The 20,183-nt window shown below is 31.9% G+C and overlaps 2 protein-coding genes across 2 annotated transcripts; one reads left to right on the forward strand and one right to left on the reverse strand.

Annotated features, from left to right (window-relative positions):
* The first annotated feature begins 3,838 nt into the window (after positions 1 to 3,838).
* Positions 3,839 to 5,253, forward strand: LOC123904933. The gene is made up of 3 exons (XM_045954534.1): positions 3,839 to 4,233; positions 4,331 to 4,868; positions 4,975 to 5,253. The coding sequence occupies exons 1-3, from the start codon at positions 3,839 to 3,841 to the stop codon at positions 5,251 to 5,253; spliced, it is 1,212 nt and encodes a 403-aa protein (XP_045810490.1).
* Positions 5,254 to 6,831: 1,578 nt separating this feature from the next.
* Positions 6,832 to 11,626, reverse strand: LOC123909614 (triacylglycerol lipase OBL1-like). The gene is made up of 5 exons (XM_045960485.1): positions 11,313 to 11,626; positions 10,745 to 10,935; positions 10,616 to 10,649; positions 7,924 to 8,540; positions 6,832 to 7,156 (listed from the first exon to the last, which is right to left on the reverse strand). Exons 1-5 carry the CDS (start codon positions 11,461 to 11,463, stop codon positions 6,908 to 6,910), a joined length of 1,242 nt encoding a protein of 413 aa, XP_045816441.1. The 5' UTR covers positions 11,464 to 11,626; the 3' UTR covers positions 6,832 to 6,907.
* Between the last annotated feature and the right edge of the window lie 8,557 nt (positions 11,627 to 20,183).

Raw genomic sequence — 20,183 nt, forward strand, 5'->3', positions numbered from 1 at the left:
GGTAATCCTTCAGTTGTAGGATATGTTGATTCAGACTACGCCGGTGATATGGATGACAGGAGGTCTACTACAGGTTATGTGTTTACTCTTGCAGGAGGACCTATTTGTTGGAAATCGTCAGTTCAATCTATAGTGGCTATGTCAACAACTGAAGCAGAGTACATGGCAGTAGCTGAAGCTGCCAAAGAGGCCTTATGGCTTACAGGATTAGTGAAGGAATTGGGTGTTGAGCAAGGTGGAGTTCAACTGCATTGTGATAGTCAGAGTGCCATTTACTTGGCCAAGAATCAAGTGTATCATGCTAGAACTAAGCATATTGATGTGAGGTTTCACAAGATCAGAGAGCTACTTACAACTGGACAGATATTACTTGAGAAGGTTCATACTTCAGAGAATGCAGCTGACATGTTGACCAAGCCAGTCACCAGTGACAAGTTCAAGCATTGCTTGGACTTGTTACATGTTTCTCAGTGTTAAGAAGGAAACGACCCCCCCTAGCGCTAAGGATGCGGATGTCATACAGAGGTTCTTCATATGGGTTTGATATTCACCAAGGTGGAGATTGTTGAGTATGGTTCATATATGCATCAGGAAGAGGCTGGGGGCGGCCCGGAGCTGAGCTAGCGGAGCGAAGCGAAGCTCCGGCCGCCCCCTGCCCATATGGGCTTTGACCAGATGTTTTGGGGGGCGCTAGGGGGGTGCGGGGGGCGATAGCCCCCCGCGGTATGGTGCAGGGGTATTTACGACATTCTGCTATTATTATATATACCGCTTGTAACACTGAAACCCTAATTTGATTCTTTCATCTAATAGAAACGAGCTGTAGCGAATTCTGCAGCCGGAGACGTACCTAAGGGGAACTCCGTTATCAAACTTCTTGTGTTCTTATTGTTTGCAATTTCGTTATTATTACCTTCTGTTACTATTTGTGCACAACAATAAGAATAAAAATATTGAGTCTAGTTAAGCTAAATATATACGAATTCCAATAATAAATTTTACTAATTCATTAAACAAAATACATACTATCAAATATCAATCCAAACATACCATAAGTTTTATTTCATTGTTTATGGTTTTGCAACTCGCGTTGTGTACTTTGCGGTTGATAACATCAAATTACTACAATCTCAAAGATACGTTTTACTGATCTTATATCTCTACTTCTTTTATTCTCATTAAATTATGATGTTTTGAGTAGCTAACTAATGATGCATTAATGATTAAATTGATGATGTTAACGATGATGTTTTGAGTTATTAATTAAAATGATGATGATGTGAATAATTTAGTTAAGTTGATATATTTTATGATGATTTTGATGGTGATGCTTATGATGATGAAGATGGATTAAGTTATCCATATTATAATGATGATGTATTGGTAGTTGATATCATATGTTTGATATATGCACATTTCATGCATTCATAAGTTGTGTTTATTGATGAGTATCCTAGAGACGATGATCTAGAATGTTTTAGAGACGATGATCTAAAACACCTGGGCTAAGTTATCCAAGATTATGATGAATTGGTACCGCATGCATTTAGCTTTGTCTAGGTGACATTGCAATTATGTGACATTAGATTGCATTAAGAATATGTGTTATCCTAATTGTTATGTGGGAAATAACATTTGTGGTATCTAAGTGTTTCATCGGTGTTTATTACTTCTTGAATATATGTGTAATTGATGCCTGACACATGTTTGAGTATGTCTGATACATATCTGAACATATCTGATATTTGTCTGTATATGAGTTGTCTGAGTTTAATTTACTCAACTTATTTATTTTATTCAGTGTTTGACATGCGTTAGATTCAGTCATTGTTAATAATTGTGTTATCTAACCCTCTATTTTGTGTTTGTGTTGAACCGTTGGGGGTTTAGGTTCTCAGGTTATATGTTTGTTGGTGTTCGAGTTGTTGGTGAAAGCTCTGCTCTGGTTGTGACACGGGGAAGGGTTCATTGAGTCTTTATTTGTTGTTTTATTTAAATTAAAGGTGTATCTTTTATAAAAGGGTTTTGTATAAGTGATGATTACTAATTAATTTTATTAGTAGAGTTTTTAATGAAGAATGTAACACCTTGAACCAATATTTTATAATTCATTTTGACTTCGAGTCTTAAAGTTATTTTTTATCTGCTTCGTAGTTTTTTTTATAAAAAAATTCTTTTATTAAGATAAATTGAATATTGGGTTATGGTGGTTACACCCGTGCATCGCACGAGTTAGGATCTAGTAGTAATCTAATTCTCCTTTTGAACCTAACTCCACGTCTTGAGGTTTCTTAGTGACGGCACACAAATCCAATCGTAGAATGGAACCCACAAACTTATGACGATTAACGATACTACTCCGAGTGAACCGGCTGGGATTTTGAATTTTGGACCAAGGTATTGGTCCATTTTTAAGGTTTGTGACACATTAAATGTTCGTTTGTCGAGCCATGACAGTGAATCTGAGGATACCAGCGGCCCAAATAGGAACAGTTCTTGCTAAACACTTAAGCTCTTCTAGTATAAGTAAGATGACTTCAAAAGATAATATTGATAGTGTGATGATAGAATGCCATAAGAAATGTGAGAGTTTTGAAAGGAGATGAATTGATAAGAGAGTGAAGTTGGTACCTTCATTCAAGATGGAGACATGGTTTAGCTTGGAAGTAGCTTCCATTACTATTGCAATAATGGTGTTGAGTTTTAAGGCTTTGGTTCAGAAGCTACAAATAAATACTACTATTAGATGACTTAAATCGGGATGACAATTTTACTCATATTCAGTGGGTACCTACAAATTTTGATGGGTTTCAATGAAATATAAAAAGATTTTTAATTTATTTAAAAAAAAAATTATGATTGCTCTATATGAAATAAACTTTCAATGTAACGGTAAATTTTGTAAAATTCGTATTCGTTATAATGTTATTGATGATATGTACATGATATACCACTTGAACCACTCTTTGATGTTAGACAAATCGTGTTTGAACCTTGAATTTGAAATTTGTATGAATGTTGTGATTCAACGAGAAGGAAAAAGTATGGTAAAAAACGGGATTCCTCCACCAGATATTTGGCCAAACAAACCCCGCCCTTTTACTATTTCACCCTCATTGCAGCTACAAAACCAATCATCATAGCCAATCTTCCATTGATCCTTTCAGGTGATGGCTCACTAAAAGCCATCAAATCCGAGAACTTTATTATTCATAAATAGAGTTTCATAAATATATTGATCAGTGTTAGTAATACTTTTGGTCAAGGAGTAGAGGCTGCTGATGGTGGTGTAATTTGGTCAACAGAAAATTTTGGTTGTTCTTTCTTCTATTCTTGTGACAGGAATGACTATTTTAGCTCGTGAACATAAATCATAAACATCCCTCATGAGGATCCAATGTTGTTTTCAAATTACTACAATTTAGTAGTAAACACTTGGTCAATAGAATCAATTCATTCTCATGCTTACGAAATCTACATACTTTATGGTCAAAATTTTAGGTACTATCATAAAGCTTTATGATAGAGCTTTATGACAGTAGATATATGACCCGTATGGATTAACTTATTTTAAGTTTATGTGGTTTTATTTATAAATATAAGTCATTGTATTAGTGATTGAGTAAATTAATAAAAAGTGTTTATCACAATTTAATAAGCTACTTATGCTATTTTAATAAGCCCTATAGATAATATGTTTTATCACTGAGTTTAAGATGGAGCTTATGAAAAGATATCTCACTTTGAATTCGGTCCGCTTAGTTCTACATAATATTAACATATTTTTAAAATTTTATTTTGTTAGAATAGAAATCCGGTACTGATGAAACAAGTTGTGATGTCTAAACATGACAGATCCTTTGTGCAGGATCTACAAAACTCGTGTGAGGTCCTTGTGAGTCAGATGCCTGTTTTAGCAATCAGGGGAGAGACATTGAGCATACAAATAACGCAATCTGAGTATGAAAGAGTGGTTGAAGATTGCAAGAGAAACCTTCATGGTGGACTAGTTCTCAATAAAGGCGACAAATCTGTGACGGCCAGAGACTTGAAAGCAAAACTGTCTATGGTTTGGAAAACTAGAAATTTGTGGCATATGGTGTCTCTCGGAAGGGGATTTTATGAATTTCAGTTTACCTCTTATGAGGACATGCGATTAGCATGGTCTATGGGATCCATGAATCTCAAACTGGAGATTTTACGTTTGTCAAAGTGGACCAATGATTTTAATCCGTATACACAAAGACAAAAAACATGCTCAGATTTGGATTCGGCTAATGGAACTACCGCAAGAGTATTGGCGACAACGCACTCTTTTTGAAATTGCCAGCGTTATTGGAACTCCACTCTTGCTGGATGAGTCTACCAAAACTAGGGCTTTTGGCCATTACGCGTGTATTTTGGTGGATATTGATCTCTCTCGCCGAAGGTTTGATGAAATTGTGGTCGAAAGAGAGGGATATGCTTTTAAATTGGGGGTTGTTTATGAATGTCTTCCTACATTTTGTCCACATTACACGACTATTGGACACGATTTAACCTCATGTAGGTGGATTCATCCGACCAAAGAGACGGCGAAGGCTGAAGTCATGCAGCCCATGGTACCGAAGAAACCGCAACCACAATATGTTGTAAAAAACAAGCATGATGCGTCTGGCGACTTGGAAAACCCGGTTGTAGTTGATACTTTGCAGCTCGCGCAAGAACAAGCTAAGCTACAACTTGAACAACATACACCGGTGCCGGAACAATCTGTAGAAGATAATATAGATAATATCATTACCGTGGAGGGAAATGCCGATCGAGTTATTAAGTCCTCTACCTCATTCACATGGAATTGGAAAACGTTAGAGATGAAATTGCTCATGGTGTAATAACTACAGGAGCATTGTTTATCCTTGAAAAAGTGGAGACCCCCACATGGATAACCAAGGTCATGATACAAACATTGCAGATGATAATATTGTTGTTTAGGAGAACACAAGGGAGGAATATCAGACGCAGGCATACCGAGCTAACAGTGACAACGAGGAGGAATTCACTATCTTGGTTGAACTTGTGCAAGAAGGCGTTCCTGAGACTCAGTTGGAGTTGGAGGTAACTAGTCAGTCCACTGCTAGTAAAAGCACTGAGACCATCCCTGGAACTAGCGTGGACAATGTCTTTCGGGACACACAAGGTCGTGCACTTCCTTTGGTCACACAAATGGATATGCAAGTTATAAGACAAGCTTGGGCAGACACTACGAAATAAGAGCAAGAGTTTACAACAGTTCTATCTAAGCAACGAAAAAAGAAAAATAATAGAATAGCCAAAAATGCAGATCAACCTTATAATACTCGTTCCAAATGTGTCCCTCCTCGGAAATGAAATGGGAGGGTGTTTAGGAAACTGGTAATTAGAGCTCTCTATGAATTCCCTTTGTTGGGTTGTCTTTTTGTACTACTTTGATTTTGGTTATTTTTGGGGTAAGGTCTAACCCTCCATGTACATATTTTTTTTTCTATTTTTATTTATATTATTATGAGATATAGGTATATGATGAGAGTGTTTAGATAGACCAACTTAGTTTGGATTTATACTCAATTCTTGATGTCTAGATGCTCTTAGTTTATCTAAAAAAAATAATATTATTATTTGTTGAGAAAATATCTCTATAATTAGGTTTCTTTATTCTTAGCCCTATAATCAAGGGATTTAGTTTAGATTTATGTATATTCACTTGGTTATAAATACCAAAGTAGTATCATACTATTTGAGTATGTAAATAATGTAATAAGGTCATTGATATCAGTATCAATAATATTCATTGTTCCTTATTATTTTCTCCTATTCTTTCACCTAAATTCTACAATTTCAACATGGTATCAAAGCCACGATATCCACCTTGAAACACAATTCCGCTGCAATTTCTCTCGAGAAACTTTAACTCTCGGTTATTCTTCACATTACTTTTTTCTTCTTTGATTTATTGTTTAATTTTGGAGGCTTGCTTCCATATAAACCCTAACCATCATTAGGATGATTACTATTTTATTTTGTTCTGTGCTATTTTATAGTATAACATCAAAAAATTATTTGTATAAGTAGTAAATTTAAAATTGAAATAATAGGTATTATCAAAAGAATAGTAACAATAGAAGTTATCTAAATGTGATATAGATGTTAAATATGTGTTTATACATTTAAAAAACTTATTTATACATCACATTTGAAGTTACCTTGATAACTTCTTTGTTAACATTGATTAGCAATATCTTTAATCCATTCTTTAAAATAACTCTGGAAATGACAACATATAATTGACCATGGAAAACAATTGATGTTGAAACATAAGTTTTTTTTTTTTTTTTATATTATAAATCTCATTGGAGGATTCCGAGTTTGATAAATTACTTCATTATCGAATTTGTCATTTATATTAATTTGAAACTTATTGTAGAAAAGATAAACCAACTTTTTTTTTAAACAAAGCTAAACCAACTTAACTCATACTCAATCGAAATACTCAATCGAATATGATAAAAATCATGCAGAGCATACTAACCATTAGTAAATTTTATTTTGTCTATTTTTTTTACTAACATTAGTAATAATAATAATAATAATAATAATAATAATAATAATAATAATAATAATTATAATTAGTACCACACATTAAATGGATGTAAGTGAATGATGTGACTAAATGAAAGGTTTTCAATGGTTAGTGGATTAGGGTTTAGATAGGTAATTGGACAACTATCTAGGATTTATATAGATAGATAGATTAATATATTTATTTGATATTTCTATTTACATATTGTTTATTAACATTGATATAATTTCAGGACCAATTTTACAACATTTATATATAACACATCAATCTGCCTTGGATTTTGTTATTTCAACGACCAATATACACACATCAATCCACCTTGGAGAGAATTGATCCCAATCGGGTAGCATTAACATAATCTTGGGGTAGGTGATCAAGTGCTCCAGGAAATACTAAACCCACTAGTCGAAAAATTCTTAAAACCCACCCCTCTTGATATTGTGGTCCATACCTAGAAACCATAGTGAAGCTCCTTACGAGTTCACAAAAAGCATTCAATGTCATCGGCACTATCTTTGACAAAGAAAAGTAGTTTTTGTTTGGCTCCTCATGCACCTTCTGTAAATGCATAAAAAAATGAAGATTAAATATATTTTTAGTCACTATAAAATCAGAATCTTTTAAGTTATGTTGTTATTAAATTTTATTCATAATTTTAGTCGTCCATAATATTGTAGTTCGTAAAAACTATCCCTATAAGTGAATAAATTTTTTGATGGACAAAACATGAAAGATCATAATTTTATAGGATTATCTTGGTGTTGCAAAGAGGAAACTTGGAATGGATATTGTTAGAGAGTGCGTGGAAGGGTAAATTATTCTTATCTCAATATGATTACTTTAGGAAGGTGGTGGAGCGGTTTAGGATGCTTGATGCGAAGACCGTTACTACACCTTTGGGTTATCACACAAAGTTGTCGGTAATGCAATGTCCTCAATCTGAAGAGGAAAAAAGGAGAATGGAGGGCATTCCCTATGCCAGCTGTGTGGGAAGCATCTTGCATGACATGGTTTGTTCTAGGTCGAACTTAGCATATGCGGTTAGCATAGTGAGTTAGTTTATGGAAAATCTGTTTCGTGCCCCAAGAAAATGACAACAACGAAACATGAATAACTGAAGCCTGGGTAGCGCCCCACACAAACTACATTGTGCCCCACACAAAAGATAGAACCACATAACACAATTTTACTGACTTCAAAATTTCAACGCATACACAACATATTAAAAACACATTTAACCCAACAAATTATTAAAGATAAATGGACTTGATTGGTAAAATGATTTGAGTCACCTGTAAAACAAAATTAGTTGAAATTGCAGATACCTTGCCATTATAGTCTCTATCAAAATAAAGACATATCCCAAAGTGCTTGAACAAGATATCCTTAAGATCAGGAGGAAGTCTAGGAACAATATCATAGTTGTAAACTATCCTGTAATATTTAATACCATTATGTTTCATGTTATTCTCCATGTACTCAACAAATATATCATCTCCAACTCTTGGTTGACCAAATGTGTACACCCCTTCAAGTCTCTCTAAAAGAAGTGTTTCCTCATGCATCATCAATATTGCTGGAAAGAGAATAGCAAGAGCTCCACCTAAACTGTGACCTGTTACAATAAATCTTGCTTTATTATTTTCATTCAAATGCTTCTTTAGTAAATCTCTAATGAAGTAGTAGGCTTCAGGTGCATGGTTAGGATTTGTTTCAATTTCTTTTGGCCAACCCATGTTGCTTTTCTGTAAACCCAAGACTTTCATGAAACCAGCATGGGTTTTTCCCAAACCGGGAAGATTCAACCATGAGACATCGAAATCATAAGACCATTGATCAGCATCAAAGAGTTCGGTTCCTCTGAAAGTTACTATGTAGGTGTCTTGGTTATCACTTTTATCTAGGAGGACGAAAGCTTGAGTTGTAGCTTTTCCTTGATAATCTGCAAAGTTTCAAAACCAACTTATAATCAACCTTGTTGTTTTGATTGAATATACATTATATATTAATGAGAGTAACATACATGAATGGTGTGATATGTTGATTGACAAGTGTAATTAAATTGACTCAAGTGGTCAATGAGTTTCTCCTAAACTCAATTTCTATAGAAATATTTTTTGACGAAACTTTACTTATCCCGCGGATTACCATAACTCATTCCCCTGAGAACTATGAGATTAATACAAATAAATTAATATCTTTATTAAAAAGGTGTGATAGTTCAGTGATATTTGTTTTTTTTTTTTTTTTTTAAATTCAGATACATATTCACCTTAAACGTATATAGGGACATTACATGTGCTGGGATCGATGTTCGAATTCTATACGGTCCACTTATTTACCTTAAAGGTAAAATTTCTAATCACTATTCTACTTGACAACAAAATAAATTCAAATACATAGACTTTTGACATGAACCTTAGAAAGAAAAAAAGTTTAAAGATAACTCTTAGTTTTAGTAAAATATAGGATTTTACTATAATATAAATAGGAAAATGTATGTAATCTTTTATTCAAATTTACATAAAAACGGTATGGATCTGCCTTAATTTGGGGATTTGTTTTCTAAGAGAGAGCCTGTTAGATCGAACAACAAACGAACACGTATATTAAATAAAATATTGGCAACATTCTTCCATAAAAGGTTAACACAATTCGGAGGATGATGGGTAAGAATAGTAAAATACGGAGGTATAAAATCACAATTCAGTCAACAACCTGATTTGTCTGCATATAAATATGAGAGTTTTGAATTTTTCAATCCTCCATCTTAAGGCGATTAATGAGGGAAACAATGGAAGCACAAAGATGTGAAGACAGGGAATTGAGTTATGTGCAGTTTCACTGCATATAGTCAGGATATCTGGATTGTCTAATATTAATCAAATGGTCCAAATATGATCAATTGTAGTGTAGTGACCTCTCCAGCTGCACAAAATCCAAATCAGTGAGGACGAACACGCTTTTGATAAGGGAAACAACCATTTTATCTCCATATTAGATGCACATACCCTATATTTTTAAATAGTAATATATACAAAAAATTGAAATATATTTTTTGTGGGTGTTGGGCTAGGTGGTACTAAGGGGAAATGGATTTGGTGTCGTAAAATATCACACAGTTTTAATATCAATCATTGGATCAATTTATATCATAAGATGATGATTTGACTGTTGCAGTCTAAACCATTCAATAAAAGATCAAAGGCCACAATATAAAACAGTGTGAAGTTGCGTTGTTTCACTATTGCAGTAGATCCAAATCCGTACTAAGGTACCCACACCAAATGGACTCATTTTTCAAGTTGCATTTTCGTACCAATATAATATATATACCCTACTTTTATTTTTGACTTATTGTAGGGTTTCTTTTGGATACCCAATAGATATATAGACTGGATGGTCATCCCTATTTTATTCGAATATACTAACGGGAAGTAAGGCCGGCCCAGAGGCTAGGTAAACTGGGCTATGACCCAGGGCCTTAACATTTTGAGGCCTCAAAAATTTATAATTTAATCAAGCCCATCATTTAAACAATTAATATGTTAATTATACCGAAATTTAATATCACAAAATATCATAATCAATTGGTGTAGTGGTAACTTTTGTCAAAACTATAGGGTCTGGGTTCTACTCCTTCCCCTCCTATGACAGTTTTTATTTTTTATGTTTTTATTTTTTTTATTTTGTGTGAGAGGTTTTTCTATAAATAGAATCACTCTATTACTCAAATAACTACATCATTTTATTTTTAAAAAACTATACTTTTTCATCTTTTATTATTTTACTTGTTATTTCTTTTAAAATGAAGTTACAATTTTATTATTATTGATTAGGATATGACTATTTTTTTTATGTTATTAATTTATATTTTAAATAAAAGACATATTAATTTTACCAATTTAATTAATTTTTTAATTTTCAAAGGACTTCATTATAAAAAAAATAATAAAAAAAATTAAAAGGGTATCGGGATGGCCCTAACGGGAGGGTATGCTTAATTTTTGCTCTTACCATTCCAGTAGTCGCCGCTTGCCACCACTTCCATCTAAACAAGAACACAAAAAGAAACTAATTAAAGAGTGAGAAACAAAAACAAACAAAAACCTATAAAAAAATATTATAATGCTAAATTTGTAGTACCTTCCAATGATTTTGAACACTATCTCGTATAAAAGCTTTATTCTCATAAGCTGCTTTAGAAGCCATCATAGACAATGCAACATTATATTTTGGGTCATCACGTTGAATGCTTTTGTCCAACTCCACTCTATTGTCAATATGACCAACAATTGACAAATAATCTGCTGAATTTGTATCCACTAACTCCTTACCTATTCACAATATATAAAACATCAAAAGCTAACAATCTTTCTCAATTTCGGTGGGATAAGTCCATACAGAGAAAAAAACTCTGACTTTAAATGGACCCCTACAAGTGAGTGATGAGATTGGTCCCCTTAGATTGATCGGTCCTAAGACCGGATACCAAATTTTCAAAAAAAAAAAAAAAAAAACTAACAATCTTTTTTACTTGTAATTCGCGTGTAATAATCTTAAATATTTATATAAATTATTATATAATATTAATTAAAATTTTAACTGACTTATAGATTAAAAAATGGACATGATATGGAAAATGCTGTGTGGCACATTAACCAGTTATATAAACATAAGCATGCAAAATGTAATTAATTAATTAGATAACAACCTTGAAAAAAGTTCAAAATGATATGGAAAATGTTGCAGTTGCCACTAGCTAGGTTCAAAAATAACTCAATAGTGAAGCCAAGATATTTCAATGGATACTTAAACAACTGCACCAACTTTTGTAACAATATCGATAAAAATACAAGATACATGTATTCATCGAAGCTTTCATCTTCAACAAGCTCATGGCATTGGACAAAGTTTTGGGTGTGTAACTTAGTAGTACTAAATAAGACCCCAAATAGTTGAAAGAACCCAATATTTTTGTGTGTCAAGAACAAAAAACGGGTAGCTGAAAATTTGCCAGAGTTAGGATCCATGATTGAATGTGTATATGTTTGATTGAAAGAGGATGTACTTATTTATAGCATAGAAGAGTTGGAGTGAGTGACAAAAACAAGGGTACGGTTAAGGAAATAAAATTCTACAAGAAATCTTGTATACGTAATTGAGACTTTTTTTTTGTGGTACATTGCATAATTGAGACTTTATCTACCGTGCATAAGTGAAATAATTATAGTTTGAATTAATAAATTTAAGAATTAATTGCAATTTTGGTCCCTTATCTTTATTTTAGGTTTTAAGTTGGTCCCTTATCTTTTCTGCAGGTTTCAAGTTGGTCTCTCCCGTCAAATTTTTCACTATTACCGTTAAATTTGGACATATGTCATCTTTCTAAGTGCGGTTTCGGTTTGCCACGTGTCCAAATTTAACAGTAACAGTGAAAAAATTGACGGGAGAGACCAACGTGAAACCTGCAGAAAAGATAAGGGACCAACTTTAAACTTTTTTAAAATGTGATGTGATATACTGATATGAATGATGCTAGCAACACACTCTTTAACAAACACACTTCAACACACTCTCTTTTATTGGTTGAAATTCACATGGGTCCCATAAAAAAATGTGGACCCATATAACTTTTATGGAACTCATATGAATTTTAACCAATAAAAGAGAGTGTGTTAGAGTGTGTTTGTTAAAGAGTGTGTTGCTAGCACTCCTCTACTGATATATATATATATATATATATATATATATATATATATATATATATATATATATATATATATATATATTTATCTAATGATAAAATTTTATTTATCTAACTGTTAAAACAAATTGGAGCATGATAAAAACTTCGTCTCACTTGTGTCCGTAGACTTCATCTATAACTAGCACAAAAGTTCTATAATTGAGTTTTTTTTTTTCCTTAAAAAAGAAACTTTTAAAAAATGAGAACCTATATAATAAAAATCTATGCCCTGCCAACATAGTATGACATAAATGATAGATATTTGGGTCCATTAATCATTTGGTCCTGAGTTTGATCCCTGGCCGGTACATATGGAAAAATATTTGTTGGGAGAGGTCAACCCCTTAAATGGATCTCAGTTACCTCGAGAGGATTAGTCTTTACAGTTGCGCGTGGAGTATAGCTTTGATTTTTTTTTAAAAAATAATCTACGCCCTACGGATCAAACACAAGGCCCAAAAAAAAAAAGGTCAAGGGAGTGTGAATTACTTCAATAAATTTTAAGTCATTGAAGAAATTAACCTTTTTTTCTTTGAAAATTTTATTATTTTAGAATATAAATTTAATATATAAGAGTTTTTTTAATCGAGTTTAGTAATTTATCCGATATTTGTATTTTATTTTAATTTGTATGGTTTCATAATTTATAAAAATATTTAACATTATATGTTAAAGATACAAGTAAAAAAATAATGAAAATATTTTAATTAGAAGTTTGATTATATTAAATTGAAATTTTATTAAAAGAGGGAAATGTAGGTTATAATATAAGGGGGGATGCATCGACTACTTGAAATGTAATGTTGACGCTAGTTTCTATAATGTAGCTGGAGTAACGGGAGGAGGTTGTGTTTACGTGACCAGCGGTCGATTTATTCTTGTAGGAACCAATTTAATCAATGGAAGGCTCAACACATTGAAGGGAGAAACAATGGCTCTTAAGAAAGCAATTTGTGAAAGTTAAGCAATTTGTGAAAGTGGTGCAAAGAGGTTTATCTCATGTTGTTTTTGAGAGCGATTCCAAAATTGTTTGTTGATGCAATCACTTCTAGACAATTAGGAGCATCTAAATTTAGTGTGGTAATTTCATATATTAATTCCTTATTATTGTTATTTTCAAACTTTGAGGTCAAGTTTGTCAAGCGATAACTGAATATGGTGGTTCATTCTTTAGCAAGGGCGACCTATTCTATGCCTATAGTTGTTGTATCTTTGAATCTGTTCCTCATTGTATTTATAACTATTTGATTAATGAATTGAATTAAATTTGTTTTTGTAAAAAAAATAAAATATAAGGGGTAGATGAATATTCACCGTGATCTAATAAATGTCACTACATCTATATCTGATGTGCACTTTTCATAATACCAACAATACTCTTGATGATTTTTTAATAGCAACAAAAATTTATTATTAACAAACTTACCATAACATAAGAATTTTTTTTTTTATTTTAGCAGCAAAAACTTTTATTAACAAACTCAACGTAATATAAGACACATCTTTTTTTTAACATAAGTTAGACACAAACGGTTCCGCACCTGCCTAGTCCGGCAGTGTATTATAAAAAACATCTAAAACTGAAACTATATAGACTGGAATTCAAACAAAAATGTAAACTTTTTTTACGGGACAAAAATTTAAACTTGGGGACCAAAAATATGACTTTTAAATTAAGAGTACCGAAACTTTTTTGTTTTTGAAAATAAGGGACCAGTCTAATGTGCTCTAATTCTATATTGCTACCAAATTGTTTGCCATGTGCGGCAAATTATCAATTTTAATTTGTCATGTGATAAATGATAATTAACACATATGTAAGTTTCATATTTTCTTTTTGTCGGTTTTTTCAATATTATCTTTTACTACCTCCGTCCCTACTTATAAGATGTTGTTTGACAAAAATACATTATATATTCATTTACTTTGTTTTGACCGTATTTTTTTAATAATATATAAATGTAAATATTAGCATATAAGATCTTGTTCAATTTGTTTTGAAGAGTATTTTCAAAATATTAAATTTTTATAATTTTTACTAATATACGTGCAGTGGTCAAACGATGTCTTATAATTAGGGACGGAAGTATTAATAATTTAGGGATATTTATCCAACAACCATTAGTTAGTTGTGAGTAATATCATATGTATAAATCTACTTATATGATTTGTTTCGTTAGTTGTTTGGTAAATACTCCAAAATAGTATACTAGTTTATTGAGGAAAAAAAATCTCCGCCGCCAAACTTTTTTTTTAACATTCTCTTCTTTCTTTTGTTGTTGTACATCTTCCTTTCAAAATCCTTCACGATATAAACTAGGATGGTGATGGTGCAACAAGGTCCTTCTCTATGCCATTTCACTCTGTTGGGGTTGCTATACTCCTCTCCGTCGTCAATCTCCACCATGCCGGCATAGTTGAAGTAGTTTTCAAATATATGGTGATGCAATTTTAGTTGGTGTTGATTGGTTGTCGACTGAGTGTCGAGTATGGCTCGTTGTTACACTGTCCGGTAGTTTGTTCCGCCATCGTGGAATGCTCTATTTGGTTGTTGTGGTATTTGATTGGGTTTCTCGTCATGTGACTATTTGATAATTTTCCAGATTTGTTGAAATATACAGATATCGAGATTTTGAGTTTGTTGTCGGTGCTGTTTAATATATGTATTATCATTGATTCGCACCATTTTTATTATCCTCTCGTCATTCTTTGGATTGACACTGAATTGTTTGACTTGAAAGAGTCATTACTTGTTGATGTTGCATGGAGTTATTAGTTCATAGACATGTTCCGTATTTACGTTACGGTAGGTTCATTCATCAGTTATTGTACATCTGATTAATGTTGGGCTTAACCAGAGGTTGAACAATTGTTGCTCAAATGTCCCAACAGAAATCTATGACATAACGTGAGTTATTATCAAACTTAAAGTTGAAAAAATTATCCTTTATTATTGTTACTTTGGTAGGATATGATGAGATTATTAAATCTCGATTAAATAGGATACGATGAGATTTATTATTTTATTTTAATATGATGGTATTTTTAGTTAAAAAGAAAAGATATGACGAAATTTATTAATCCAATAATAAAAGTATGTTTGTGCATGACATATATAAATTATTTTCACTACAAGAAAAACATGTATTTTTGGGGATCAAAAACCCTCTAAAAATACCAAATTCGCCACAAAATGTATATTTATTGGCAACCAACAAACGCCCATAAAATGGTTGTAAATTTAGTGGCGGTCAAAATTGCCACAAATGAGAAGGACGAAATTTACTGGCGCCTGATCCGCCACATAATTTAGTGACGTAATTTAGTGACAAGAGAGAGTATATGTTTAAGAGAGGAGGAAGGTCACTGTTGCATTTCTAGCGTGTTACTTTTTTTTTTTTTAATTTCTAAACATTTTGTAGTGGCGGCCGCCACTAAATTTTGGGCGTTTTTTTTTTTTTGAATTCCTAAACATTTTGCGACGACCAAGGCCGCCACTAAATTATGGTTGCTGCTGTTTTTTTTTTGTTGTTGTTGATTCCTATACATTTAGAGGCCACTAAATTCTGGCCGGGCTAGTTTTTTTTTTTTTTTAAATGCCTAAACATTTTGTGGCGGTCAAGGCTGCCACTAAATTTTGGGCGAGTTACCAGCGGCTTTAGCCGCAACTAAGTTATATGTCCGTTCTAAAAATTATTATTATTTTTTTTTTATAATTACAATTTTATTATAAGGAGTACAAAGGGGTACTCAAACCCTTACAACAAAGAGCACCAAATTAAGTGCTCATAATACAAGACATATGATTTAAACACCAAAAAGGAATACAAGTCTTACGCCCATACCGACTAGTGAACCACAACCAAGAATGAAGTTTAATTGTCTCCAATAATGACGAAACATCCGGAATATTGCCCTTAAAAATTACTTTATTGCGAAGATTCCAAATATTCCAAGTGGTTGCCAACCATACCAAGTACCAGACACGACCATTGTCTTTCATTTTGAACAAATCACCAAATAAAAGAAAATGATCTCTACCTTCGACTTCGGTTTGTAACGATGTCCCTAACCAAGATAAAACTTTGTTCCATACTCCCTTACTAAAAGGACATGAAAAGAAAAGATGATTTTCGTCCTCAGCTTGTTGAAAACAAAAGACGCATGATAATTCATGATGATTAGTCAAAATACCACGATGATGAAGAGCTGTTCTAGTTGGTAATCTATTTAATAATAACCTCCAACCGAAAACATTTACTTTCGAAGGAACATTCGACTTCCAAAGGCGCTGAATGGCCTCGAGCACAAGAGCATCTTGAAGTTGTACCTGCCGCAGGTCTAATAAATACGTGTAACAGGATTTAACCGTGAACAATCCGTTCAAAAAAAAAATCATATATGCTTGTAGTACTCGTATGTGTATTAACCCTTTAATTTTTTTAAAAAATTGGTGTTGATAATTCAAAATTCGACAATAAAATCTGAATAAGAGTTGTTTTCATCAGAATTTGAACTAGAATTCTCGTGAATCATTGTTCTAAACTAAAAGAACAATTATTTGGTTATTTTCTTTGTATATATTAGACAAATGGCTATATACAACAACAATTATTTGGTTAATTTATTTGTATATATCAGGGCGGACCCAACTATAAATTATTAGTGTGGCTAAAAAATGTAGACACTATTGAAAAAAATTATTCATTCTGAAAATTCAGTTAAACAACAAACAATATATGAGGTTACTACTAATACAACATGTATATTCAAAAACCAGAACAACAATAATACAAAAAACTTCTATTCAAAAAAAGAAATCAACAAACTATATCTAAAAAACCATAAAATTTCTATTCGAAAAAAAAGACTATAACTTATCAAATATCTGTTAAATCATGCATATCGCTATTGTTTGATGTTTCACAAGATCATACCTTTGACAAAAATATATAGAACCTAAAATTATACTACCTTATAGTTTATTTTGATAAATTAATATAATTTTACCCGTATTATCTTATTTGAAAAAAGTAAATATCACTGAAACATATATTTTTATGTTATTCCATATTTATATGCTAGTTCAATTGCTAATAATTTTACCCAATATTACAAATTCAATTAATTATCCACTATTTTTTTACAAATAAAGTCAAAGTTGAATATTATAAAATTAAACTATACAACTTAAATTAATATTCTATGTATAACAAAAGAGTTAAAATCACCAATAATATAGACTATGAATTAATATTTGTACTAAAACTTAAACTAATATATATATGGAGAGACTTACGATCATTAATAATAAACTCTAAACTAATATTTACATTAACATTTGTACAAATATGTATATAAAATGTTTAAAAAGCATTTATAAAATATTTTTATTTTTGAAAAAAAGAAATTTAGACTGAGTTGGTGTGGCTATAGCAAGTCGTCCCTGGTATATATTAGACAAAGTAAACATGATTGATATATGCAAGACAGTGTAAATGGAAAGAACAAAACTGTAAGAATTGCCACTTATACTCTTGTGGTCTCCCCCTTCCAGAAAACTACGCCGTGCACGTTTGTCTTTTTAATTATATGGCACTCTTTCATTTGTTTGTTCTTTTGTGTCACTTTATTTTTTAATTTTAATCATGTTCTTGTACGTGTCACTCTTTTATCTTTCAAATTCATTATACCTAATCACCAATCAGCTTCTATAGTGATGTCCATCCTCCCAACCAAATATCTTTGTTTTGTTTTCACTTTTCACTATCAACTAAGTAAATATTTACTAGCTACTATTTACTCTATTTTTACATTAGTTTTTAATATAAGAAATCCTATTGATAGGGTAATAATTCAATCTTGTAAAATTTTAAGACTGCGGGAAGGAGCTCTCGATAATCTGGAGTTTAAGACTGCTATTTTACAAAATTTTACAAGATTGAATTATTACCCCCTAATAATTCAATCTTGTAAAATTTTTTGGTTTTAATTCTCTGCTAGTTTTTAGGGGAAGGAGCTCTCGATAATCTGGAGTTTAAGACTGCGGGAGTGTTTGTTTCATGGATTCTAAATCTCTTCCCAGAAAAATTATTCCTTGGAATATGATGGCAGGAATTTTATTCCCAGGAATTAATAAAAAAATGTGTTTGGATAGTATTTTAAATTCCCAGGAGCATTTCATTTTTAATTTAATAAATAATTAATATATTTTTTTCTAAGTAAAAGCTATATGAGATAAAACGTGCATGAGTAGTGGAAGGACGTGCAGTTACAAATAAAACTGATGGGAATAAAAGATTCCCAAGCTAATAAGGGGGGGATTAAGTTCCTGGAAACATAGGAATAAAATGTTCCCAGTAATAATAATTTCCAAGGAATAAATATTTATTTCCTTAAAACAAACGTCGGTACTTTTTATTTCCATCTTAGGTTCCCAGGAATAAGTTTTTAATCTCCGAAACAAACACCCCCTGCAAGATAAATATAAAGTCTGATAAAAAATTGTTCTTACCAAAAATTGAACTCAGGTTCTCCCGAACGATTCGCCTTAGAGCAAACTTATTACACTTGAACTTAACATGAATGATCTATATGATATAAACTTTCAATCAAACGGTGAATTTTGCAAAATTTGTTTTCGTTAAAGCGTTATTGAGCGGTGTAACATCACTCAAATGTTACACCAGTGTAATTTGATCTCTCCCCATATATATATATATATATATATATATATATATATATATATATATATATATAAAATAATTTCCCTTTTCAATTCTTAAAATTGATTCATACAAGAGTTAAAGTTTTTTTTTACTAAGTATATGATGAAAATGTGCTTATAACATTTCATTAATTTTTGTCAAAAAAAAATCATTAATTATTAAAACATGTTCAATACAATTTGGTATATCAATCAAAATTTAAAAATTAACTAACAATGTGGCCACCTTAGCAAGCTTATGGATAAACTCATTTGTTTGTCTCAGTATTAACTTTACACTGGAGTTTCTATAATAGTTAGAAAAAATAGATTTACAATGCTCAACAATCACACCAAATCTGTGAAGTCACATTTTGATGAAGAAAAATATCAACCACTCTTTTCGAATCCAACTCGAATTCCACACTCGGCCTAAGTTAAGTTTATGAACCCAATTAAACGCGGTAAGAAGTTCAAGTGCTTCTCCGATATGCACTAGACTCTTTGGAGAAAATCACCCAATTTTAGCTAGAACAAACACCTTGATCATTTCTAATATGAGACGGAAATGAAGCATTACATTTTACACGTCCATATATGTTTGTGAAATACAAGCTGCACCAGACTACAAAACTTCCACTTATGCAACATAGTATTAGTACGAGAGAAACAAAACTTCGAGCATCATTAATATTATTCCATATTTTGTTGCTTCCAAAAACACCAAAGAAGACATGCAAAACACAGTCGCATCCTCCTTTAACAGTTGACGTAGCATTTGATAAACTACGGTTGAAACTGTCATCTTCCTCAACATTATAGAGAGCACACAAAATTGGACTTTAATTTCATACCTTTATCTTGAAGCCTTACTTTAGTCGGAACACATTGACAACAAATCCGATAATAAGATTTTTAACTTAGAGGGACTTTAATTTTTCAAAGTAAATTTCAATCACCATATTAATGCATTGACACTAAATTTGATTAAATTCAAATGTTTTTAATGATCTAAGACTATAACTTAGTGGTAACATACAAAATATTTACCTAAAATTAATCAAGACATTGGGTTCAAGTCTGACCAACTTGGTTAAACTTTTTATCTTGTGTGGTTGAACTCTGGATTA

The sequence above is a fragment of the Trifolium pratense genome, linkage group LG2, assembly GCF_020283565.1.
Source record: "Trifolium pratense cultivar HEN17-A07 linkage group LG2, ARS_RC_1.1, whole genome shotgun sequence".
NCBI classification, from domain to species: domain Eukaryota; kingdom Viridiplantae; phylum Streptophyta; class Magnoliopsida; order Fabales; family Fabaceae; genus Trifolium; species Trifolium pratense.